The sequence below is a fragment of the Sturnus vulgaris genome, chromosome 1 (assembly GCF_052056855.1).
Source record: "Sturnus vulgaris isolate bStuVul1 chromosome 1, bStuVul1.hap1, whole genome shotgun sequence".
Taxonomy (NCBI): Eukaryota; Metazoa; Chordata; class Aves; order Passeriformes; family Sturnidae; genus Sturnus; species Sturnus vulgaris.
The window spans coordinates 155,639,555-155,663,733 of NC_142243.1; the positions used below are offsets into that span (position 1 = coordinate 155,639,555).

The following is a 24,179-nucleotide window of genomic DNA, read 5'->3' on the forward strand; positions in this document are numbered from 1 at the left end:
CCCTCAGCACCACTCCTGACACCACACACTCCCTGGAACACACCCCAGGCATTGCATACGCCTCAAATGGGTTCAGCACTTCCAGCTCCTGTTCTCAGGGCACTAAGCAAGGCAGTAGCCAAGGGGCCAGCCCTGGCTGCCTGCAAACATGGCCCATCTGCCTCCTCCTCCTCTCCCACTCCATGCTCTGCATGACCTATTTAGCTCGGTCCAGCTCTCTCTGCTGCAAACCCCTTCTCCCAAGTCAGAGACCTTTGGGCATCTCTGACGGGCTACTCTCACAGCAGGGCAGGACGTCCTTGGTGCTCTGGCCAAACCATCTGCAACCAAAGAACTTCAGCTGATGGTCACCCTACTTGCACCTCAGGCAAGCTCCCTTGCACTGGCTGCTCCTGGCCTCTCACTGTTCTTTTGCCTCAATAAAATTCTCTTGCCTTGCAACCTGAGATGTCTCCTTCAACTTCTTTGTGACAAAGTTGTGCCAACCATACTTTGCACAAATCCATGTGTCCACAATCCATTTGTGGAGGATGTAAATTGCACCAACATCTCTCTTGGAATTGGTTTGGCACTTCCACTACCCTCTAGGACACACTGGCAAATTTTGTGTGCATCACAGAGAAGAACTTAAATTGCTTAATCACAGGCCTGGGTACACTAATGCAGGTCTAGCCTTAATTCTGGCGCAAGCCCCTCATGGATGGTGTGTTCATTTTGGCTGAACATCAGTTGATCCAGACCCTCATCATATTCCATTTTCAGATCTGTTCAAGCTGCTTCGTGTCTCTCTTATTTTCAGGTCCCAGGGTTGAACACACAATTCCAGTCTTTCCTGGCCTGAGCAGAGGGGCAGAATCTGTCCCCCCGCCCCACACCTTCTGCCCATGCTGTGGGCATGAGCCCAGGACACGGGGAGTTTCTGGTCAGCTCATTAACATGGCAGGGCATGTCCAGTTCTTCATCCACCAACACCCCAAATCTTTCTCCTCTGGGCTGCTCTCAATCCACTCATTGTCCAGTTCACAGGCATGTTTGGCATTGCTCCAAACCAGATGCAAGACCTTGCATTCAGCCATGTTCAGCTTCATGAAACTGACGATATCCCACATCTCCAACCTGTTCCAGCCCCTCTGGGTGCCATCCTTTCTCTCCAGACAACCAACCACACTACTCAGCTTGGAGCACTCCCTGCTTTTTCTCATCATCCCACTAAATCCCAGCACCCAGATTTCTGATAATTACACAAAATCATAATGATCCCAACGTGAGTCTCCAGTGGTCACGACTCATGCCCATTCTTCACCAGGGACATGGAGCCATTGACCACAACTCTTTGAGTGAGACCATGCCGCCCATTCCTTACCCACCAAACAGTCCAACCAACACCCACATCTCTCCAGCTTAGGGAAAAGGATGTTGTCTGGCACAGGAACAAGAGACTTGCACAAGTCCAGGTACAGGATACTTGCATCTCTTCCCTCATTCACCAGTGTTGGAATGAATACCAACCCACTAAAGCTGCTGCCAAGGTAAGATGGGCATGGCTTCAAAAGCAGAATATGGAATTGAAGAGCTTTGGGAAGGAAAACATTCCCACCCTCACAACTCACCAGGCTGAGCCAGGCAAGAGCAGCTAGCCCGAAAAATGCCCCAATGTTATGGGCAATGGCTGTCCCAAACCTTCAGCCATAGATCATCCTCAAGGCCACACTCTTGATCTTCTCCAGCAGTCTTGTCTTCCTTATTTCCAGTAACTCAAAGATAAACAGAGCTCTCCAATATGACCAGAGCAGAGCAGAGCAGAGAAGACTCTGCTCCAACTGGATTGGAGCAATTCCAAACCTGCAGGATACAGGATGGGGATGAGGGGATGGAGCCTGAGGAGGAGCACTTGGAGTGATGGTGGATGAAGAACTGGACATGCCTGCCATGGGAATGTGCTGAACAGAAACCTCCCTATGCCTTGGGCTCATCCCCACAGCATGGGCAGCAGGTGAAGAGGGGGAATCTTGCTCCTCTGCTCCACTCTGGTGAGACTGGAGATGTGTGTTCAGCTCTGGGAACGGAAAATAAGAAAGATATGGACCTGCTCAACCAGAGCCGGAGATAGACCTAGAAGACCATGATGGGCAGGAGCAACTGGCATCCAGAAAAATTAAACACACCACCCATGAGGGGCTTTTGCCAGAGGCAAGGATAGACCTGCATTAGCGTATCCAGGTCTGTGTTTCAACAGCTGAAGGCTTCATGTGATAATGCACTGGAAGAGCAAAGTGTGGCCGTGAGTAACAGAACTGCAGAAAGAATACCTAAAAGGGGTCTTGGTACACCTTTTCACCCACCCCAGTGGCCTCTACAACCCTGGCTTAGTGCTGAGTGAGACAGGAAGAAACCTGGGAGAATAAAGGAGTCATCTGAGGTTTTGATGCAAGAAAACTTTATTGAGGTAGAAGAGTGAAAACTCAGGAGCAGCCAGTGCAAGGGAGCTGGTCTGAGGTACAGGTAGGGCAAGCATCAGCCAAATTCCTTTCCTTGAAGGAGGTTTGGCCAGAGCATCGAGGCTTACCTGCCCTGCACTGAGAGCAGCTCAGCAAAGGTCCCGGATGGTCTCTGGCCTGGGAGAAGGGGTTTGTCCAGAGGGGATTGGACAGAACCAAAGGGGCAATGCAGAGCACAGAGTGGGAGAAGAGAAGGAGGCAGATGGGTCATGTCGGCAGGGCTGGCCCATTTTGGTACTGCCTTGTTTGGTGTCCTGAGAGCAGGAGCTGGAAGTGCTGAGACTGTTTGAGAGGCTTGGCCCAGAGAGGTGTCCTCAATGCCTGGGGCGTGTTCCAGGGAGTGCGTGGTTGGTGTCAGGAGTGGTGCTGATGGTCCTTAGCAGTTGTAGCCGCCCCTTCTGCCATAGCAGCCCAGGCCTCCCAGCCCAGAGCCACAGCCCAGCCCATAGCCAAATCCACGGCCATAGCCAAAGCCACCAAAGCCACCAAATCCACCAGAGATGGGCTGTCCCTGAACACTGAGTTCAGTGCCCACGGCAGCCGAGGAGGTGGATCCAACAGCGGTGCTCTGGGGGAAGGAGGTCATGATGGGTCCAGGCAGGGTGACCATCACAGGGGAAGGCTGGATAACAACACGGGAGTCCTGGCATTGCAGGGCACAGGGCTCGTTGCAGCTGTTGGCCAGCGGGGTGGGTCCGCAGGGTTGGCAGAGGTTGTTGCAGGCCATGGGTGTGGTGTGGAGGGTCCCTGGAAGAGAAGGGGGTTGAAGCAGGAGAGGGATGTCAGGTGTGAGGGGAGGTGATGGAGGAGGGTGAGGGAGTGTGGAGGCTGTTGTGGGGCTGTGGGGAGGTGTGAGGGCTGCTGAGGCTGGGACTGAGCATGCTGGAAGAGAGGGTTCAGGGGTGCAGGAGCAGGAGGTTCAGGGGTTTGAGACTCACCTTGTTGTCGGCACCGGAGGAGAAGGTGTGAGGAGAAGTGTGTGAGGGAGAGAGGCTCTGGACTGGCTTTTATGCTGGTTCTGGATGGGCGGGACAGCCTTGTCCCATAGCCTTGGGGGCATTTTTTAGGTGGGAGTATTTGCACGGCCCAGCCTGGTGAGTCATGAGGTGGGGCGTGTTTTCCTTCCTGAATTTCTGCAATTCCAGGTCCAGCTCTTAAAGCTGTGTCCATCTGACCTCGGCAGCAACTTTCATGAGTTGGTATTTGGGAGGATTTGATTGCTCAATGTGTGTCAGGGAGAGTTGAATAAGCAACCATAGCCCTGGAGATTTGCAATGTCATCAGTGCTGTCCTTTCGTGGTACTTGTGTGCTGTGGTTTGTCGGTGTCTTGTGAAGACTGGGACTCTGTTCTGTGCCACTGGATGTCCACCAGTCACTGTGTTGCACTCAGGAGTGCTGAGGGAGCTTTTGATGTCCTGGGGAGGTCACTCTGCAATAACCTGGTGAGATCCTGGTGCCTGGCAGCTATTCCTGATGAATGAAAGAGAGCTCATGGCCTTGTATCTTTAATGGGATCAATTGAGAGGTTCTGGGAAACATGAACCTGCTCAGGCTGAACTTGTTATGAACTTGTTTGGATTTCCTAAATTCACACAACAACCTAATCTGTCATTTAAAATGTATTTCCCTACCTCACTCAGAAATCTAAGAAATAAAGAGCAAATGGGGCCCATCTCTTTGTTCCCAGGCTGGACTGTGACGTCAATTCATTTATTCCGCATTCAAGCCATAAGGTTTCCCAATTTATATCCTTCGAGTCTTAGGATTAAGTTCCTCTTAGCAAATAACCATTAATTACTAGAGATAGTCAACAACCTTGTCTTTCCTTCTCTGCCAATATTCAGGCATTTCTTTGTAGAATCCTGTGATTCCACGTCCTTCTTTTGAGGCTGTGTCCATCTCACCTTGGCAGCAGTCTTTAAGTGTGCATTTTAGAGATCAGATTCAAAAGTTGTGGGTGTAGGATGAACACTTGGCCAAAGCTTTGGAGAACTGAGGTGTCATTACTGAGGCCACCCTGTGGTGCTGGCTTGCTGTGGCTTGTGTCATGTAGTGAAGAGTTGCCCCCAGCCTCTCTCAGTCCTGACAAGCTGGTCTGGGCTTTGCAGCAGTTCCAAGTATCTGGTGTTGCCCCTTCCACCCCATTCCTTCTCTCCACACAATTTTCCCAGCTGTCAAAGCCTTACTGGAGACTTCGCCTTTACCACTGGTTATGTTCTGAGGGTATCCTGGTGTCCCTCTTGTCTGTAAGGATTTGATATTCAAAGTCTCTTGGATCTTTACTTGAGTGTTGAGGAGTGAGATAATTTCTCTGGGCAATGTCCGATTGTCAGAAAGAGGATTTGGAAGTTGCCTGGGTTTATGGAGGCAAGTCTTGCACGATCCTCAACAACCCAGGCAAGTCCAGGCGTCCAGTGTGGTGTACTGAGAAGGATCTGAATGACTGGGCCAAGAGGTTGGGGTCTGGGCTGTCCTAAAAACATGGAGAAGGTGACAGAGCCGGGAGTTCTTTCAGGCAGGAGGCAAGAATGCAAATTGGACATGTTCCCAACACGCCATGGAACGACCTCAGATGACACCCGAGTTCTCCTCAGCTTTGCCTGAATGTTCTACGTGCCCTGACACGCGCCCTCAACAACCACACACACTGGTCTCTAATTCTGGCAATTAAGAGGTGCTGCCAAGGTCAGATGGACACTGCCTCAAGGGAAGGACGTGAAACTGCAGAACTTTGGGAAGGAAAACACAACCCACCTCAGAACTCATCGGCCAAGAGCTGCTGCCTAAAAGTGCCCCTAGGCCATGGGACAGGGCTGTCCTGCCCATCCAGGACCAGCATAAAAGCCAGTCCAGAGCCTCTCTCCCTCACACACTTCTCCTGATACATTCTACTCCTGCTCCTCCTGACAACAAGGTGAGCTCAATCCCCTGAACCTCCTGCTCCTGCACCCCGACCTCTCTCTTCCACCACGCTTGGCCCCAGCCTCAGCAGCCCTCACCCCTCCCCACAGCCCCACAACAGCCTCCACACTCCCTCACCCTCCTCCATCACCGCCCCTCAAACCCCCACAACCCTGCCCTGCCTCAACCCCTTCTCTTCCAGGGACCCTCCACACAATGGCCTGCAACAACATCTGCCAACCCTGCGGACCCACCCCGCTGGCCAACAGCTGCAACGAGCCCTGTGCCCTGCAATGCCAGGACTCCCGCGTTGTTATCCAGCCTTCCCCTGTGGTGGTCACCCTGCCTGGACCCATCATGACCTCCTTCCCCCAGAGCACCGCTGTTGGATCCACCTCCTCGGCTGCCGTGGGCACTGAACTCAGCGTGCAGGGACAGCCCATCTCTGGTGGATTTGGTGGATTTGGTGGCTTTGGCTATGGCCGTGGATTTGGCTATGGGCTGGGCTGTGGCTCTGGGCTGGGAGGCCTGAGCTGCTATGGCAGAAGGGGTGGCTACATCTGCTAAGGACCCTCAGCACCACTCCTGACACCACCAGCTCACTGCTCTGGCAACAGCTCCTGCAAGCAAAGCAGCTCAGCTGATGGTCACCCTGTTTGCACCTCACACTGGATCCCTTCTACTTTATTCTCTTGTCTCTTCATTTTCTTGCTTCAATAAAGTTTTTCTTCATCAAAGCCTGAGATGCCTCCTCTTCCTTTTTGAATTCCAGTGGTCTCACATCCCTACCCAGCACAGTGCCAGGGCTCAACAGGACATTGGTGAAAGGGAAAGGGGCACAACACTTCTAGGAAATAGTAACAAAGACCTGCACAGGAAGCAGAGAAGGGGGGGAGCTTTCCAAAATATTTTGCAAGCCAAACACCTGATATACCAAAGGCTTAGACACATCAATGCTCTCCTGCTCACGGCTCTGGCAAAGTCTCTTTATGCCAGCACACACTTGACAAACTCTTCCCAGCAGGACTCTCAAGCCCTCTGAACAGTCATAAAACCTTTCACTTGGGCAGGAACTGTGCAGTGCAAGTGTTTCATTCCCTTCTGCACAAGCAAGACCAGCAAGACCAGAGTTTCCAGCACCATGGAGAGTTTGTGTTTTGATCTCCGAACATAGTCTCCAGCACCTCCTCCCTTGTCACCAACCTCACACTGAAAAACTCTTGCCTTCTTTTCCCACAGAAATCCATCTGTTTTCCCTTGTGCTCAAGGCCTCTTGCCCTGCACGTGTGCACTACTGAGAACAGCCAGGCTCCCTCACCTTCATCTCTGCCATCAGAGATTTGCACACATTGATGACACCCCCCTGCCCACCCTTGTCCCTTGAGAATCCCAGCTCTCTCAGCCTCCCCTCTAGGAAATATTCTCCTTTAGAATATTGCTGGTTCTGAAACGGTCTTGATTCACTAAATCAACCTAATTTTCACACTGGGGTGGCCAGGACTGCCTCACATGCGACCTCACCAGTGCTAAACAGACAGCCAGAGTCACCTCCCCCTGCTTGGTCATAACACTTTTCCAGATCCTACCTTGGACACTTGGTGTCCCTGTACACATGATGGCACAGGGACAGCTCCTGCTTTATTTCTTCTCAACCACAACCACAAAAGCTTTTTTTGGAGAAGAAAACAATTGTTCCAACTGACATTTTATCCCATCTGGGATGACTCCTACCAACAAACAGCCCTTGGCAGCCGCCCTTGCCGAGCTCCAGCAGATGTCCAGGACCACTTGGGTTTTCAGTGCTGCCCAAAAGGATCCAACTCCTGTGCTACAGCACTGGGGACTTGCTGCCATCTGGACTTTGGGACACTGACCACAGGCCTCTGGACCCAGCCCTTCAGACCTTTCTCAGGCCTCCACTCTGGGCACTGACACAACCTGGACTTGCCTGGGTTGTTGAGAACCATGCAATGCTCACCTCCAAGAACATTGTGTAACTGCCCAATCCTCATTCTGACAATCAGATATTGCCCAGAGAAGTGATCTCACACCTCAGCCTAAGTTGGGACCCAAAATGCCCTAGATATCAAAACCTTAAAATTAAGAAGGGCACCAAGAAACCCAAAAAGCACGACCAATAGGAAAGACAGGGTTTAATGTCAGATTTTGCCAGATTGGGGAAATACGAAGAAGGAGGGAATGTGATGGAAGGGGCAAAACCAGATACTAGGAACAGTCACAAAGCTCACACCAGCCTGACAGGGCTGAGAGAGACTGGGGGCAACTCTTTACAACACACCCACAAACCACAGGACACGAGGACCACGGGATGACCTAAATGATGACACCCCAGCTCTCCAAAGTTTTGGTCACGTCTTCAGCCTGCCCTGACATGAACCATCAACAGCAGAATTTGGTTGCTACTATTTGCAATTAAAAGAATTAAAAGCTGCCACCAAGGTCAGATGGAAATGGCCTCAAGAGAAGGACGTGGAATCACAGAATTTACAAAGACACGCCGGAACCATGAGAGGGGAGGGAAGAGGATCACACTGACTGCCCGTTAGTAATTATTAGGTTTTGCTCAAAGGAAGACAACACTAACATTTATAGAACACAAGTTATGAAACCTTACGGCTTGAATGCGGAATAAGGGAATTGAGGTCACAGCCCCAGCAGAAGGGGATGGGGCATTGGTTTGTTGTTTGTTTACTGGATTTCTTAACCAGGTCAAGGAATGCACTTTAAATGACAGAGAATGTTGTCACGTAAATTTGAGAAATACAAATGGACCATAACATTGGAACAAGTTCAGCCCGACCATGCTCTTATTTTTCAGATTCTCTGTCAATCCCATTCACAGCAAAATGCCATGAACTCTCTTTCATCCATCACGAAGACTGTCAGGTACCAGGCCATGTTATCACAGAGTGACCTCCTCAGGACATCAGCAGCTCCCACAGCATTTCTGGATGCAACACAAGGACTGATGGACATCCAGTGGCACAGAAGAGAGTCCCAGTCTTCATAAAGCACCTAGAAACCACTGCACAGAGGTGCCAAAAAGTTACCTCCCGGTTGACATTGTAGTTCTGTAGGTCTCCAGGATGTTTATTAAGCCCTCCCTGAAACACACTGAACAATCACATCCACCCAAATACCAAATTATTAAAGCTGCCACCAAGGTCAGATGGATACAGCATCAAAATTGTGCGAGGGAAAACACTCCCCACCTCATGACTCACCAGTCACGAAACAGCTGTTGCCTAAAATATGCCCCAAGGCCATGGGACAAGGCTGTCCCGCCCATCCAGAACCAGCATAAAAGCCGGCCCAGAGCCTCTCTCCCTCACACGCTTCTCCTCACATCTTCTCCTCCTGCTCCTGCGGACAGCAAGGTGAGTCTCAAACCCCTGAACCTCCTGCTCCTGCACCCCTGACCCCTCTCTTCCAGCATGCTCAGACCCAGCCTCAGCAGCCCTGATCCCTCCCCACAGCCCCACAACAGCCTCCACACTCCCTCACCCTCCTGCATCACCATCCCTCACACCCCCACACCCCTGCACTGCCTCAACCCCCTCTCTTCCAGGGACCCTCCACACCACACCCATGGCCTGCAACAACATCTGCCGACCCTGTGGACCCACCCCGCTGGCCAACAGCTGCAACGAGCCCTGTGCCCTGCAATGCCAGGACTCCCGTGTTGTTATCCAGCCTTCCCCTGTGCTGGTCACCCTGCCTGGACCCATCATGACCTCCTTCCCCCAGAGCACCGCTGTCGGATCCACCTCCTCGGCTGCCGTGGGCACTGAACTCAGTGTGCAGGGACAGCCCATCTCTGGTGGATTTGGTGGCTTTGGTGGCTTTGGTTATGGCCGTGGATTTGGCTATGGGCTGGGCTGTGGCTCTGGACTGGGAGGCCTGGGCTGCTATGGCAGAAGGGGCGGCTACATCTGCTAAGGACCCTCAGCACCACTCCTGACACCAACCACTCACTCCCTGGAACACACCCCAGGTATTGAGGATGCCTCTCTAGTTCAAGGCTCTCAAATGGGCTCAGCACTTCCAGCTCCTTCTCTAAGGACACCAAGCAAGGCAGTAGCCAAGGGGCCAACCCGTGCTGCCTGCAAACATGGCCCACCTGCCTCCTTCTCTTGCACTGCTCCCTGCTCTGCATCATCCCTTTGGCTCTGTCCAGTCCCCTCTGGACAAACCCATCTCCAGACTGGAGACCATCGGGCACCTCTCCTGAGCTGCTCCCACTGTGGGGCAGGAAGGCCTTGATGCTCTGGCCAAGCCATCTGCAACCAAAGCATCTGTGCTGATGGTTGTCCTATTGCACCTCAGACAAGCTTAATTTTATTTAATTCTCCTGCTTTTTACTTTTTTTTCCGCCTCAATAAAGATTTCCTGCATCATAGCCTCAGATGACTCCTTTTATCTTTCTTCTCCCAAGGGAGAACCTCTCATGGCCTGAATTCCAGGTGTCAATTTTCCATCAGTTCCAGCAGGCCTTGGGTTTTGTGTTCACCCTCTTTCCGGTCTGACCAAGCCACTCATTCCAACAAAGCCACGACCCTCCAAGGTGCCAAGACTTACTCAGGGAAACATTTCAGCCCAAACAACTACTAGTGTAGTTTCTCCTTTCAGAACACAGCACAAGCCCTTCCATTGCCCAAACCAAGGCTTGGGTACAGTTGTGCTCATCCACATGGGGCTCCGATGAAATCTGCTGCTGTCAGAACAGCCTTGACCAACCTCCTCCCCCAACACCACTCACGATCCATAAGGAAAAATGGAAAAGGATGCTGAAGGCAAGGGGGATAGGAAGAGGAGAGAAAGGAAGTGGGGAAAATGTGTTATTCTTTTCCATGGGTTCAGCACTGACTTCAGTGTCCCCATTCCATAATCTGTAAGGCACTGACCAAACGGGCTCTGGTCCCTTTTCCACAGGCACCATCACTGTCCTGCTGGAATCCTGGTCACTGAGAATTTTAGACTTTCTGCACTGACAGGCACTGACCCCCAAGTGAGCACTGCATTTGACCTGAGGCCGTGGAGAAGGCTTCCAAAACTGAATAATAGAACTAAGATTATGGGTTTGTAGTTTGAATAGCAGTGTGTAATATCACATGGTGGAAAATCTAGAATTTAAAGTTTTAGAATATAGTAATATATATAAAGCAAAATAGAGGGTTTAGGGCAAAGGCTAGTCTTTCTTTTTCACCATCTTCTTTACCTTCTTTATAGGTTTGGGTGATTTTTTGTAAATTCGATTTGAAAAGTCTGCATTGCAAGTCACGAGTAGTCAGTTATTAGGTTAAAAGTAAAAATAATTTAAGCGTAATTTCTTAAGTAAGCAGCTTATCCTTAAAAAGCCTTGTAGAAAAAGAGATACGTCTCCATTTTTAGTTTGTTAGCTTAAAATACTATAAAACTCCCAGTTTATAGAACTGCAATATATATAAGAAATAATAAACATCTAAGTCTGAACGAAAAATACCACCTTGCGCATTTAATCCCAATCCTAACAAAAAAAAAAACAAAACAAAAAAAAAAAAAAAAAAAAAAACACCAACCAACCAAAAAAAAAGATAGCAATACTGTTGGAGGCATCTCCTGTACCTTGTGCTGAGGCCAAGGCAAAGAAATGGCCACAGAAACCATCCTGTGCCTTCCTTCCATCCCTGGAAGAGTTCAAGGCCAGGCTGGGCTTGTTTGAAAACCATTTCCCATGGTATTGGAAATATTTGCTTTGGAAACTTCAATGATTAGTGATCAGAGACTGGGAAAATTATGGATGAGTAGAGGGAATCATCTGACCCTGGACAAAAGGAGGCTCCTCAGGGGAGGAAGGGGGAGTCAGGTGGGTTTGGGTTCTGTTCCCAGGGAACAAGAGACAAGAAGAAATGGTGTCAAGTTGTGCCAGGGGGGATTTAATTGGATATTAGGAAAAATTCCTTCTTAGAAAGGGCTGTCCATCCTGGCACACTGGTGGAGTTGCATCCCTGAGAGGGATCAACATCCATGTGGATGTGGCACTTGGGAACATGGTTAAGAGTGGCTCTGGCACTGCTGGGGGAAGAGTTGGACTCAGTCTCAGAGGGCTTTTCCAACCTCAGCAATTCCACAATTCCATGCCCTTTTGGAATTTGTTGGGGTGGGAAGCTGATTCCAAGATTTCAATTCCTTGCAGTAAAAATAGATCCAATTTTGCCATCTGGAACCTATGGCTCAGCCCCTCTTCTAATTATGATCAATCTTAATGAACCACTTCACTGATAAGAACGAAGGGCCAGTGATAAGACAACGATGAACCAATGATAACTCCACGATAAAATGCCACTAAGCTTTCTTAAACCTTCGTAATCCACACAAATAATTCTAGATTAATTCTAATTTGATGTTCCCTTTTATGTCTCATCCAGGCAGCGAGTTGACAAACTTGGAGGTCATTCCCAACTATAATTATTCTAGGATATGATTTCAATTAGTGGAGTGGACCTTCCCATCAAACTTTATATGGATAAAATATAATAAAATGTAGTTTATATTAAACCAGCTTTTGTTGGTGCCTTTGACAGTGAGAGTTTAATCAACCTAAACAATTAATTTCACGACACTTTGGTGTGGAAGTGAAAGTGCTGTTCACCTTTTCCATGCCCTGTGGAATCAGGGCCCCTGAATTTCCACTTTATAATAATAATCCCCCACCCTCAAAACCAGCTGCAATCAATCCATCAACAGACACCCGCAAGCAGATAAATTAAAAAAAAAAAAACCAAAAAAACCCCTGAAGATTAAAAAAACCCCAAAACCCTCTTCCTTTTAGTGAATACATAAAGCCCCACCAGAATAAATCAGAATACGTGCCAAAACCAAACCACCCAGCAAAGGCCTTCTGGGGGAGAAACGTTGCCAAAAATTAGATGAAAAAACACCTGGTTAGAAAGCCCCGTCTAAAGAAATTATTAAGATTGAGCAATGAGCTTGCAAAAATAGAGGGGAAAGGGAAAAGGATCAATTTTAACAAAAAGAGAGGGGAAATGGCAAAGAAACACAAAACATAAATTGTGACAAAAGGGGAGGGACAATGATCCAAAGGCAAAATGGTGCTAAAAGTGTCAATAAGGAGAACAAACTCAGAAATTTTCCAAAGTAAATCTGCTGGGTGCCACAGACCCCTCACTTCTGCACCAATTCCATGTCACTACTCACCATCCATAAAGTCCCTGGACCACCAATTGTGGGTGTTGTCACCTCCTGCCCTTGGAGCTTCGGGCAATCAAGAGCAGCCAGGCCATGGTTGTGGAATGATTTGGGTGAAAAAGGACCTACAAGATCTTTAATTCCAACATTCTGCCATGGGCAGGGACATCTTCCACCATTCCAGGTTGCTTCAAGCCCCATCCAACCTGACATTGGACACTTCCAGAGATTCAGGGGCAGCCACAGGCTCTCTGGGAATTCCATTCCAGCCCCTCACCACCCTCACACCCCAAAATTCCTTCCCAATATCCCAAATTCCCTCTGTTAATTTAAAGCCATTCCCTGTGTCCTGTCCCTCCACACCCTTTTTCCAAGGATTTCAGTCAAATCAAACTTCTCACAGGAAACAAATACATCAGCCACATCCCTTCCCTCCAGGATCCCACTGTCAGCATCCCCTTACTCCTGGGGGGCTGCACCCGGCCCCGGGGAGGGAGCCCAAGACTCTCCACCCTGGAAAAGCCTCGGGAGTGATGGCTCTGCCTAAACCAAATCCCACGGCCATGGAATTCACCTTTCTGGAGAAAAGCTGCCTGGACAAAGGGGTTGGGATAATCAGGGGATGGAACCAGGTGCATTTTAGGCTCCCTCCCAACCCAAACCATTCCATAAGGATTTAGGAGCGCAACTCATTAAAGGGAAATATCCGGTTTCTTCCTGGGCCACCTTTGGCCTGTGCACACCAGGACTCTCCATGCCTTCCTCTCCTCCCAGGTTTTGTTATTCCTTGGGAAGATTGCTCAAGAGATAGGAGAGGACTCATGTATAGAGGACTGAAATTATATTTCCCACTCCCAAAATCCAGTGTTACTCAAGAGGACTTTGTGACCAGTGCCTGAATTCCTGCGGCTCCTGCTCCCAGGTGGGACAACAACAACATTTCCCAATTTCCCAGCTGGACATGGACACTTCTCTTGGAGAAGCCAAGGAAACAGAAATGAAGATTTTAGATGGATTTAGAAACTAATGAGGGTTGTGTGAAAATCAGGAGAGCCAGGAAAGCAAATTCACCGACATGGAAAAAAAACATCCCCCCAAAAATGCTCTCCAGTCCTGAATGAGTCTTGTTCTCCAGCTTCATTCCTTAAGGTTGGATTTGCAACAGGCCAGGGGGAATGGAGAGGGAGCAACGTGTTAAATGATGGGATTAAAATATCAGCACTCAAAGATTTGGGCTGTGGAGACGCAGTGGAATAAATGGGATTGGATTCTATTCCCAGTGCAGCAAACAAGAATCATGGAATGGTTTGGGTTGAGAGAGTTTTTCAAGATCATCCATTTCCACTTTTTCTTGATGGAAAAGTGGATTTCTTTTTTCCACTCCTCCTCTTGTCTAATCACTGGGGGGGGATTCAGAGTTGTTCCAAGCCTTTATGTAACTTAAAAATATTAAAAGACAACAGTCTCATGTTTCCATGGTGACAGAGACAGCGGGAATTCACAGGCTTGAGTTGTTGGCATCTCGTGTTTAATCAAGGTTTAAAAGACAGAGAAATTTGCTTGGAGCTTCCCTGAAAAGCCTCCAAAGAGAGGCTGTGCCCAGGAATAGAATCATCGAATGTTTTTGGGTTGGGAGGGGCTTTAGCCACATCCCCAAGTGTCACATCACAGCCCTCAGAGACATCCTGATTCCCCCCTGGAAGTGTCCAAGGCCAGGCTGGATGGGGCTTGGAGCAACCTAGGGGAGTGGGAGGTGTCCCTGCCCATGGCAGGGGGGTGGAACTCAATGAAATTCCCTTCCAACCCAAACCATTCCATGATTTGCTGGTGGAATGGTCTTTCTTGGATCGGGATGCTTAGAGAAAAGGACAAAGGTGCTCTTTTATTCTGTATAAATCAGGTTACATTGGGAAAAAAAACCAAGCAAAAACCCAAAAGAATCAACCAACCCAAAATGAAATGTTCCCAAAACTAAATATAAAGAGCAACAGGAGCAGGAGAAAAAGCCCAGGAAAAGACCAAAATTTTACTGACTCACCCTTTCCCAGCTTCCATCCCCCTCCACGCACGTCCCAAAGGAGCTCAGAGGAGAAAACCTGAAGGGTTTTGGGTCCTTCTGCTCCCCAAAAAACCACGGGATGGACGTGAGGAAGCTCTCGCAGCCGTGGAAAAAAAGAACATGTGAGCAGCACCCGGAGCCCCGGGCACGGCGGAGCCGCCGATCCTGCTGAGACAGCCGACCAAATTCCTGGAAAAATTGCAAGTCAGGGATTATGCTGAGGCTGGAAAGGGAATAAAAGGGTTCTGTGGTTGGTTTCGCACCGTGACCGAACTTGTCCCCTCCTGACAAATTTAATTCCCGAAGTTTTCGCCACGGGGCGAAAGCTGCTCCGAAGGTCTCGTGGTGTCCTCAACTCAGCTGTCACTCAGCTGTCCTTTATCCTCCCAAAAATATTTTGGGCTTCATCCTTTGGGGTTTTGGGGGGGTATGTTGATGGACAAGAGGTGGTGGGATGGAGGGAAAAGTTTGGAGCGGACAGATTTTAGCGAGGACCCCCAGTCTGAACAGACTGGGCAGCGCTGGGGGGGCCCAGAGGGGTTGGAACCTCCCAGTTTGGGGTCTCCATCCCCATCCCAAAGACACCGGAGAGGGAATGGGAACATGGATGTGGATGAGGGGCAGGGGACACAGGTCTCACAGGGTACAGCGGGGTATTTGGGGGTGCTGAGGGACACAGGGTGGGGTGTCACAGACCCCTGGGGGGCTCAGGGGCGACCGTGGGGCGAATCCCGGGGATTACCGTATATTACCGTATTTACAAATGTGTGTGCGCACCACCGGTACCGTATTTTTTTCCAAATGCGCATCGCGCCGGTACCGTAATTTCAAGCACGCATGCGCACAGCCGCCGCCGTTATTTTAAATGCGCATGTGCAAAACAAGTACCGGATTTTGATGTGCGCATTGCACCGGTACCGTAATTGCACAGTAATTTCATCTCGCGCATGCGCACTAAAAGTAACATAATTTAAATGCGCATCACTGTTACCGTAATTCCAGATGCGCAAGCGCATCTCAACTACAGTAATTCTGTTTGCGCATCAATTACCGTAGTAATGCGTAGAGGTGCGCATGTGCATCTTTACTACCGTAATGTCCAACGTGCATCATACAATAATTCCCGTGTTCCCAAGAGCGCATGCGCACACCAAGTACCGTAGTTCCAAATGGGCATCACGCGAGTACCGTACTTAGGGATGCGCATGCGCGCTTCAACTACCGTAGATCCGAAAGCGCGGCGCATAACGTTACCGTAATTTCAAATGCGCATCCACAACTGCCGCATTTCCAAATACGCATGTGCACCATGACTACCGTAATTCCAAACGCGCATCCAAGCAGAACTACCGTAATTCCAAAATCGCATCGCATCTCAAGTGCCGTTAGTTCAAAGGTACCGTATTTCCCAACGCACGAGCGCATCATGACTACCGTTTCCCAACGCGCCTGCGCGCCATGGGTACGTATCTCCCAGTGTGTATCGCACTCACGCCGTATCTCCTGGAGTGCATGCGCACTCAATCTACCGTAATTCCAACCGCACATATCAGAACAACGATGTTTCTAAGCCCGCATGCGCTTAGTACCGTATTTCCCAATGGGCATCGCAAGTACCGTAATCATAAACGCGCTTGCGCACCGCATGTGCGCATCCAACATAACTACCGTATTTCCAAGTGCGCATAGGAACATGACTACCGTAATTCAAACTGCGCATCTCAAAACTACCGTATTTCCAAGTGCGCATGCGCATCACGGAGCAGCCGTAATTACAAGCGTACGCCGCATCCCCGTGTTTACCGTAATTCCCAGTGCGCACGCGCATCCCGCACCACGCTCCCGCACGCGAGCCGCCCTACCGTATTTCCCAAAACGCACGCGCATCCAACAAAAAAAAAAAAAAATTTCCTACCCCTCCCATCATCCCCCGCGGGGGGCTCATTACCCCGCCCCTCATTTGAATAAAGGCGTGGTCTCACAGCAGAAAAGGGGAGTGTCCCGGCTCGTCCCCGCCCCCCAGCGCTGCCCCCATTGGCCGCGCCGCCGTTGTCGCTGGTGACGGGGACGCGGCGGGGCCGCCGCGCTCAGAGCGCGCCGGGAGCGGCCGCGGCGGGCACGGAGCGAGGAGGGGCCGGGGGGGGCTTGGGGTCGGTCACGGGGGGGGCCATGGGAGCCCGAACCGGGGCCGGGGCCGGCGGCGGCGAACGGTAGAGCCGCCGGGGATCATGGCGGAGAGGTGAGAAGCGGCATCGCGGCGGGGAAGAGGAGGGGGGATTTGGGAAGGGGGGGTGGGATGGGTGGGGGGGGGAGGGTTGCGCCTCCTGGTCCAAACCCCCCCAAACCTCCTTTAGGGACCCCTTCTTGTATCCTCCTCCTCTCCATATGGCGCTTATGGGGGTGCCCCCTCCTCTTTGAGGTGCCCTTGGGGGGTCTCGGCCCCTCCCCCATCACCACTTTGGGGGGGTCTCGGCCCCTTTTTGGGAAAGGGGGGGTTCCTTCCTCTTCTGGCTCCTTTTTGGGGGCTCCACTTTGATTGTGGGGGTTGGGGGGGGGAGCATTCCCACCTGCGCTGCATCCAGGTGTTGGTTTGGCTGGAGAATTCCAAACCCCCCTCCCAGATTTTGGTGCATGGTGGTGGGGGGGGCTGCATGCGCCCACCTGGTTCCCTGTGGCTGCAGGAAAGGGATGGAAGAAGGGGATGGAAAAAGGGGATGGAGCTCAACCCCACCCTGGATTTCGGGGAGAATTCGGCGAGGAGGGGGGGAATTGGATCCCATCCTGCTTCCAGTGGAGGGGCTGGATCCCACCCTGCTCCCTTTGGAAAGGGGTTATGGAGAGGCTGGATCTCACCTGGTTACCCCTGGAGGGGCTGGATCCCACCCTGCTCCTCACAGGGGATTTTATGGAGGGGCTGGATCCTATTCTGCTGCCCGTGGTTGGGGCTGGATCCCTGTTCCCTGGTTTATGGAGGGGCTGGATCTCATTCTGCACTCCTGAGAGAGGTTTGGAAGGGCTGGATCCCATCCTGCTCCCTATGGAGGGGTCAAAACCCACCCTGCTTCGCTCTTTGGAGGCGCTGGATCCCATCCTGATCCCTATGGAGCGGCTGGATCCCACCCTGTTCTCCTTGAGGGGTTTCATGGAGGTGCTGGATCCCATCCTGCTCCCTCCAAAGAGGTTAAATCCTACCCTGCTTCCCTTCTCGGGGGGGAGGGTTGGAGAGGCTGGATCCCGTTCTGCTCCCTATGGAGGGGCTGGATCCTACCCTGCCCCTCCTGAGAGGGGTTTGGAAGGATTGGATCCCACCCTGCTCCCTCCGGAGGGGTCGAAACCCACCCTGCTTCCCTTTTTGGGAGGGTCTGGAGGTGCTGGATCCCATCGCGGTCCCCATGGAAGGGGTTTGGAAGGGCTGGATCCCATCGCGGTCCCCATGGAAGGGGTTTGGAAGGGCTGGATCCCACCCTCCGCAGGATGATGGGGGGTTAAATCCCACCCTCTTCCCTCGGAGAGGTGATGGAAAAGCTGAATCCAACCCCATCCCGCTCCCCGCTCGGGCTCGGGCGGGGGGAAGGAAGGTCAGTGATGCCCGGGATGGATCCCGTGGGATGCAGGAGGTGTTTTCATGGAGGTGTAAGGTGTGGCAGGGCGAGGGGGGGGAGGGCAGCTCCCGGCGGGGAGGGGGGGCCCGGGGAGGCGTGGGAGTGGGTGTGGATGCGGGGATGCGCCGGGAAAGGGGAGCGGGCAGGGATGGAGCCGGGTGGGATGGAGAGGAGGAGGAGGAGGAAGGGGGGGGGGGGCTGCAGCGGGATGCGCAGCGCCGGAATTTGGGGCGGGGATCTGGAGGACCAAATCCGCTGATTTTGGAAAGGTGGAGGGGTAGAGTTGTTGGGATTTATTTATTTCACGCGGACGACTCAGCTGCCGGTTCGGGATTTTTATTTTGTTTTCCCCCCTCTTCCCTGCGCCGTTTCCCCCATTCCTTGCGATCCCCTCCGGCTGCAAAAACTGCAGGATGGGAGTGGAGTTATTTATTTATTTATTTCCTCATTTATTCATTTCCTCATTTATTTAGTCCCTTATTTATTTATTTTCTCATTTACTTATTTCCTCCTTTATTTATTTCGTTGCTTGATTTGTCGAGTTATTTATTTATCCTCTTATTTATTCCCACTTTAATCAACCCCTCGAGTGACCTCTACGGAGAAATCCGCAGCTGCTCCGCGGAGCTTCACCTGCCACACGCAGCTGGGTGGGATTAAAGGAGGGGGAAAAAAAAAAACAACAACCACGTTTTCCATAGAAAATGGATGGATTTGGGACGTTTGGAGGGAGCTGTTGGGGACCTGGGAGCAGCAGGTGGCTCGGACAGGGCTGGAATTGGGATGTGGAGCTTCCCTCCGTGCCTCTGTGTCCATCCAGGGATCAGGGTTGGTTGGGATCCTTCCCCCACGGAATGTCTTTTCCTGGATGGATGCTCTTCCATCCCAAAATCAGCGGTCCCAAAAAGTGGGTTTGGTGCTGCTGGAGTGGAAACCCGATGGTTTTGCAGATGGGGGAGAGTGGTGGGATTTGGTTGTGGGTACAGATTAGCGCAGGAATGCGGGATCTCGGATTATTGGTGGGATTTTGTGGGGGGTTTTGGAGTTCTCCAGGTGTTACTCCGTGTGGATTTTGGGGAGGGATTGAGGTTTGTATTCCTTCCCCATCCCTCGGGATGGGTGGAGGAGGGAGAGCTCAAGGCATCCCCTTCCCCTGAGGAGGTTTTCATGGAATATCCTGAATTCCAGAATCCTGGAATGGTTTGGGTTGGAAGAGGCCTTAAACCCCACGTAAATTTTCCACAATCCCAGTTTTCTCCAAGCCCCATCCAACCTGGCCTGGAGTTGGAGTGTGGCATCTTGGGGTCACTGACTGAGAGCAATTCTGGGCCTAAAAGAAGCCTAAATTTGGATGAATTTAACTCAGAAAAATGGAATTTTGTGTCACTGGTTGTGGCACAACCCATCCCATCAGAATCAGGGATGGATTTTCAGGATAATCCCATTGGGAAAGAGCATTTCAGTGCTTCCTTTAGGAAGAAAGGCCTGTGGGGATGCCCTCACTTTCCAGGGAAGTCTTTACTTTCCCAACCCAAATCTGTGGTTCCTGGATTTTTCCTGCTGCAAATCCAGACAATACAAGGTCTGGGCTGTCTCTGAGCCAGATGTCCTTGGGCTGCTCTTTTCCAGAGGGGCTGGAGATGGGTTCAAAGGGATTTTTGGGAATGTCCCGCTGTGCCATGGGATTGGCTGCTTGGGGTGGTGGGAGCAAAAAGAGGTCGGGGATTTATGGAATCATGTAGACTGGGAAAAGACCCTTAAATTCCTGGAATTCAACCCTAAAAGGTTGGAAGGAAAGGGAGGCTCCTGAAGGTTTTCCAAATCCTGACTCAGGTTGTTTCCCGATATCCATGAAAAATGGTCAGTTCTGTTTTATCCTGATTTTTGGGGATTTTTTTCATTGGTGCTGCTGTTTTGTTCGGACAAAGGAGATGCTTTTTACTCCAGATGCAACCTCGAGTGGTTTTTACGGATTGTCCAATCTTTGCAGGGTTTCCAGGCCTTTATATCACTGGATCATCTCAAATAATCCACAATCATTTAAAAAAAAACCCCAGTTTTTCCTGGAATTCCAGGCTTCTGAAAAATACAGGAATGTTTTGTGTGTCTGTCGTTGGTTGGACATCACACCTGGGAATGTGTGGAATCTATTCCGTAAAAATTTTGTCCTGTGGGCCACCAAATCCCTTCTTCAGTGGGAAGTTGGAGAATCCCTGATGCATCCCATACGTTCTCCCTGTGAATAATCCTGATGTTCTCAGGGAAGGAATTCCCTCAACTTTGTGCTCCTTTAAAGCTTTTTTAAACCCCTCCTCCATTTCCCAGAAAATGTGGATGAATCCACAGTTCCTTACCTGGATTTGATGGTGACCTACTTAGGCCTTGATCCCGAAGTTCCAGGCTTTTGGGAACTCCTCAAACCATTCCCAGGAAACCAAAGCTTTGCAGTGCCATCGTTCCTTTCCTGAGAAACGATGGATTTTGGAGTCCCACCTCTGGGAATTTGGGAACAGACACCACAAAAAAACCCAACCAAATAATGACCCAAAAGCCTTTTAGAAAAATCCCAAATGCAAACCACAAAATACAGCTGGGAATTCAGGCAGATTCCAGAGCCAAATTGGTGTCAAATCCCATAAAACCACACATTCCCTGCTGGTGGAATAGAGCTGTGGAGAGGCCTGGATTTAGGGGAGGGATCCCAAATGATCAGATCTGGAATTTTTGGAGCTGTGCTGTGGCTGCTGTTTTATGGAGGTTTTTATTCAGGTAATGTTTGCTCCAGGTGATTAACATCAGTGGGAATTTCGTTTCAATGATTAAGATTAGATTAAGATGATTCCAAGTTGCTCCAGTGACCTCTTCCTTCAAAAAAAAAAAAAAAATCCTTTAAATTGTCATTCCTTGCTCTCCCTCCATCCTCTCCCTCCCGCATTTTTGCTCCAGTGATTATTTCCTTACATGCTCTAAATAACACGTTGAACCCCGACCTTTCCTCTTCCTCCTCTGGCTCTTCCCAAAAATAAACATTCCGGCTGGAATTTAGTTTTTTTCCCCCCCCTCTCTTTCCAACTCATCCAGGCTGGCTATTTTTAATTCCAGCCGCCAAAAAGTGTTTGAGGGATAAATGTGCTCCAGGTGCTCAGGGGAAGAAGTGGAATGTTCCAGACCTCCCAGTGCCCTTGGGAATTCGTTGTTATCCCTGAAATTGCTCTCGGGGATCCCCAAGTCCTTTTTTTTTTTTTTTTTTTGGTTTTACAGCTCCTGAAAGGATCACATTGTGCTGTTCCAATGGGAGGTGCCTCCTGTGTCAAATTCTTCATCCCTCGCTCTTTCCTTGACCTTCACAGGTCCAGGGATTGGATTATTTCCTTCCTCCTGCTGCTGTCCTTTAAACATTCCCACATCTGGCTCTGCCATCCTGATTTTTAGGGAATAAACCCACCAATCCCAGCTTTTTAGGGAGCTAAAAGCATCACTGACTTTTGGGAAGCTGGATATCCCCATCTCCACATTCCCAAGAGGAAAATAAATCTCTTTTTTTTCCAGTTTTTTTCAAGTCTTTCCCAACAATAAACAGGGAGGAGCAGGAAGAGGCAGTAGAGTGACCCAGTGGGGTCATTCCAAGACCAGGAGCTCCCATTCCCACTGGGAAAGACATGGAAATATCTGATTATTGAGGAAGGTCTCGTAAAACTTGGAGCAAATGAGGCCTGAAATGGACTCTCAAAGGGAGAAGGTTTTGTTTGTTGGATTTTCCTGACAATGGGATCCTGGGAGGTTTTGTTCCTGGCTGGAATGGGGATTGGGAGTTTGGGGTCGGAGCAGAGTTCTTGGAATGGTTTGGGTGAGAAGGGACCTTCCCATAGGCTGGGACAGCTCCCAAGATCCCAGGGGATCTAAGCCCTGTCCATCCTGGCCTTGGAAAATTCCAGGAATTCAGGGGCAGCCACAGCTTCTCTGGGAATTCCATCCCAGCCCCTCACCACCCTCCTAGGGAAGAATTCCTTCCCAATATCCCATCTTTCCCTGCTCTCTGGCCTTGCAAAGCCATTCCCTGAAGCCAGTCCCTCCATTCCTTGTTCCCAAGTCCCTTCCCAGCTCTTCTGGAGCCCCTTTAGGCACTGGAAACATCTCCAACGTTTCCTTCTCGAGGTGAACACCCTCAACCCTCTTCCCATTTTCCCGGGATTTCATCTTCTGAGCTACAACTGCCTTTATCCACAGTGCCCCTTTATTCTTTACCCCAAAAAGCACGGAAAAACCCCTGGATTGAAGCACGGCTCCTTCCTTACGGCGTTTTCCCTACGGAAAACCCACACGCCGGGAGCGTTAGCGCCAGGGCAGGATTCCAGTGGATTCTGGCCCTCCTCTTCCCGAGGTGCTGACATTTCCCCGTCTGCCTCGTTGCATTTTTATTGATCTTCCCTCTCAGCTCCGTGCCCTCCGTGCCGGAATGGGAACGGCTTCCAACAGCTCCGCGCATTCGGAAAAGCTGTTGGGAAACGTTAATTTGGGAAGCGCCTCCACGGAATTATGTTGGTTTTTTTTTTTTTTTTTTTGAAATTGATCTTCCTCGCATGCTTCACAGTCAGCTGGGAGAGGTCATGGAAAAGCATGGGATAATGCAAATATGGGATGGAAATGAGGCAGTTTCCTGTGTGGAAGAGGAGGATGGACAATGTGGGAATTTTGGTTGCTTTGGAATTTCAACCCACCATTGGTCCGGAGTGTTGGAACTGCTCCAGTCATGGAATGGTTTGGATAAAGATCACCCAACTCCACAAGCTTGCCATGGGAAGGGATAATTCCCACTATCCCAGACTGCTCCAACCTGGCCTTGGACAATTCCAGGGATTCAGGGGCAGCCACAGCTTCTCTGGGAATTCCATTCCAGGGCCTCACCATGCTCCTAGAGAGGAATTTCTTCCCAATATCCCACCTAACCCTGCCCTCTTGCCTCCATTCCTCATTATCTTGTCATTCCATGCCTTTTTCCAAAACCCTTTCCCAGCTTTTTTTAGGATTTCTTTGGATCCTTTCAAAGGCTCCAAAATAAGCTGTCCCTGGATTCTGTGTTCCAGGTGGGCTCGGAAGGGAAAATGCTGCTCCTTGAAGAGCTCATATTCCCTCTTTTCCGTATTCCAGGGTTATTTTTGATCTTTTTGGTGTCTGTTTTAAAATTCCTCACATTCAGGGATGCACCCCAAGCTGCCCCGAGCATGGACACAAAGATTTGGTGGATCTGTGGATGCATCCTTAATTTTTGGAGGGATTAAGCTGACTCTTAGGGGTTTTCTGGATCCATTTTTGGACCTGGACTTGGATTTCTGGATGCTTCCTGAGGTTCTTTGCTCTCTTTAATCCAAAGGGATGCATCCATGGGTCCATGTCCTCTCAAAGACAGGGAAAAGAGCAATCCCGTGGAGCCCTTTCCCAATTGGGCTGCTTGGGGAAAAAAAAAAAAAAAAGAATAACAGGATAAAAATCCTTTATTAGATTTAATGTATCATTAGGAATAATTAGGAAAAGAGGCGGGGGGAGAAATAATTAAGAAAAGTGGAAAATTTCCTTTTGGAAGAAAAGGGACTGAGGGATTTGTGCTCACGGATCTCTGACCACTTCAGCCGGCTCTGGGTGAAGTGGGAGGGGATTTTCTTCCAGTTCCCAGAAAAAAATTGTGGGATTTGGGTCAGAGGTTGTTGGCTGAGTCTGCTGGACTCGGAATCATCCACGGGGCAGGAATTCTTCTTAATCATGGAGTCATGGAATGGGTTGGATTCAAAATCATCTCATTCCAGCTCCTGTCATGGGCAGGGACACCTTCTCCTATCCCAGGTTGCTCCAAACCCTGTCCAGCCTGGCCCTGGACACTTCCAGGGATGGGACAGCCATGGAATTCTCCTTTC

The 24,179-nt window shown here is 50.3% G+C and overlaps 5 protein-coding genes across 7 annotated transcripts in view; 3 read left to right on the forward strand and 2 right to left on the reverse strand.

Moving 5' to 3' along the window:
• Positions 1 to 16,391, reverse strand: part of LOC106863735 (feather beta keratin-like) — a 29,159-nt gene extending 12,768 nt beyond the window's left edge. The window contains exons 1-2 of one of the 2 annotated variants that reach the window (XR_015808753.1): positions 15,421 to 15,898; positions 14,648 to 14,857 (exon numbers count right to left, since the gene is read on the reverse strand). The gene's annotated coding sequence lies outside the window, so the exon portion shown is untranslated. Of the gene's footprint in view, positions 1 to 14,647; positions 14,858 to 15,420; positions 15,899 to 15,922 lie in introns of those variants that run through there. The other variant, XM_088180395.1, reaches the window with a different exon arrangement.
• LOC106863729 (feather keratin 2-like) lies at positions 7 to 3,225 on the reverse strand. Its single transcript, XM_014893285.2, has one exon. It carries the CDS (start codon positions 3,223 to 3,225, stop codon positions 2,875 to 2,877), a length of 351 nt encoding a protein of 116 aa, XP_014748771.2. The 3' UTR covers positions 7 to 2,874.
• On the forward strand, positions 5,249 to 6,061 carry LOC106863730 (feather keratin 2-like). The gene has a single exon (XM_014893286.2). It carries the CDS (start codon positions 5,617 to 5,619, stop codon positions 5,965 to 5,967), a length of 351 nt encoding a protein of 116 aa, XP_014748772.2. The 5' UTR covers positions 5,249 to 5,616; the 3' UTR covers positions 5,968 to 6,061.
• On the forward strand, positions 8,994 to 9,820 carry LOC148225617 (feather keratin 2-like). The gene has a single exon (XM_088180379.1). The coding sequence runs from the start codon at positions 9,010 to 9,012 to the stop codon at positions 9,358 to 9,360; it is 351 nt and encodes a 116-aa protein (XP_088036505.1). The 5' UTR covers positions 8,994 to 9,009; the 3' UTR covers positions 9,361 to 9,820.
• Positions 16,392 to 16,826: 435 nt separating the features above from the next.
• ARHGAP39 (Rho GTPase activating protein 39) overlaps positions 16,827 to 24,179 on the forward strand; it is a 100,534-nt gene continuing 93,181 nt past the window's right edge. For both annotated transcript variants that reach the window (XM_088180407.1, XM_088180416.1), the window contains exon 1: positions 16,827 to 16,907. In XM_088180407.1, coding sequence (XP_088036533.1) covers positions 16,897 to 16,907 — 11 coding nt within the window. In that variant the 5' untranslated portion in view covers positions 16,827 to 16,896. The remainder of the gene's footprint in view (positions 16,908 to 24,179) is intronic.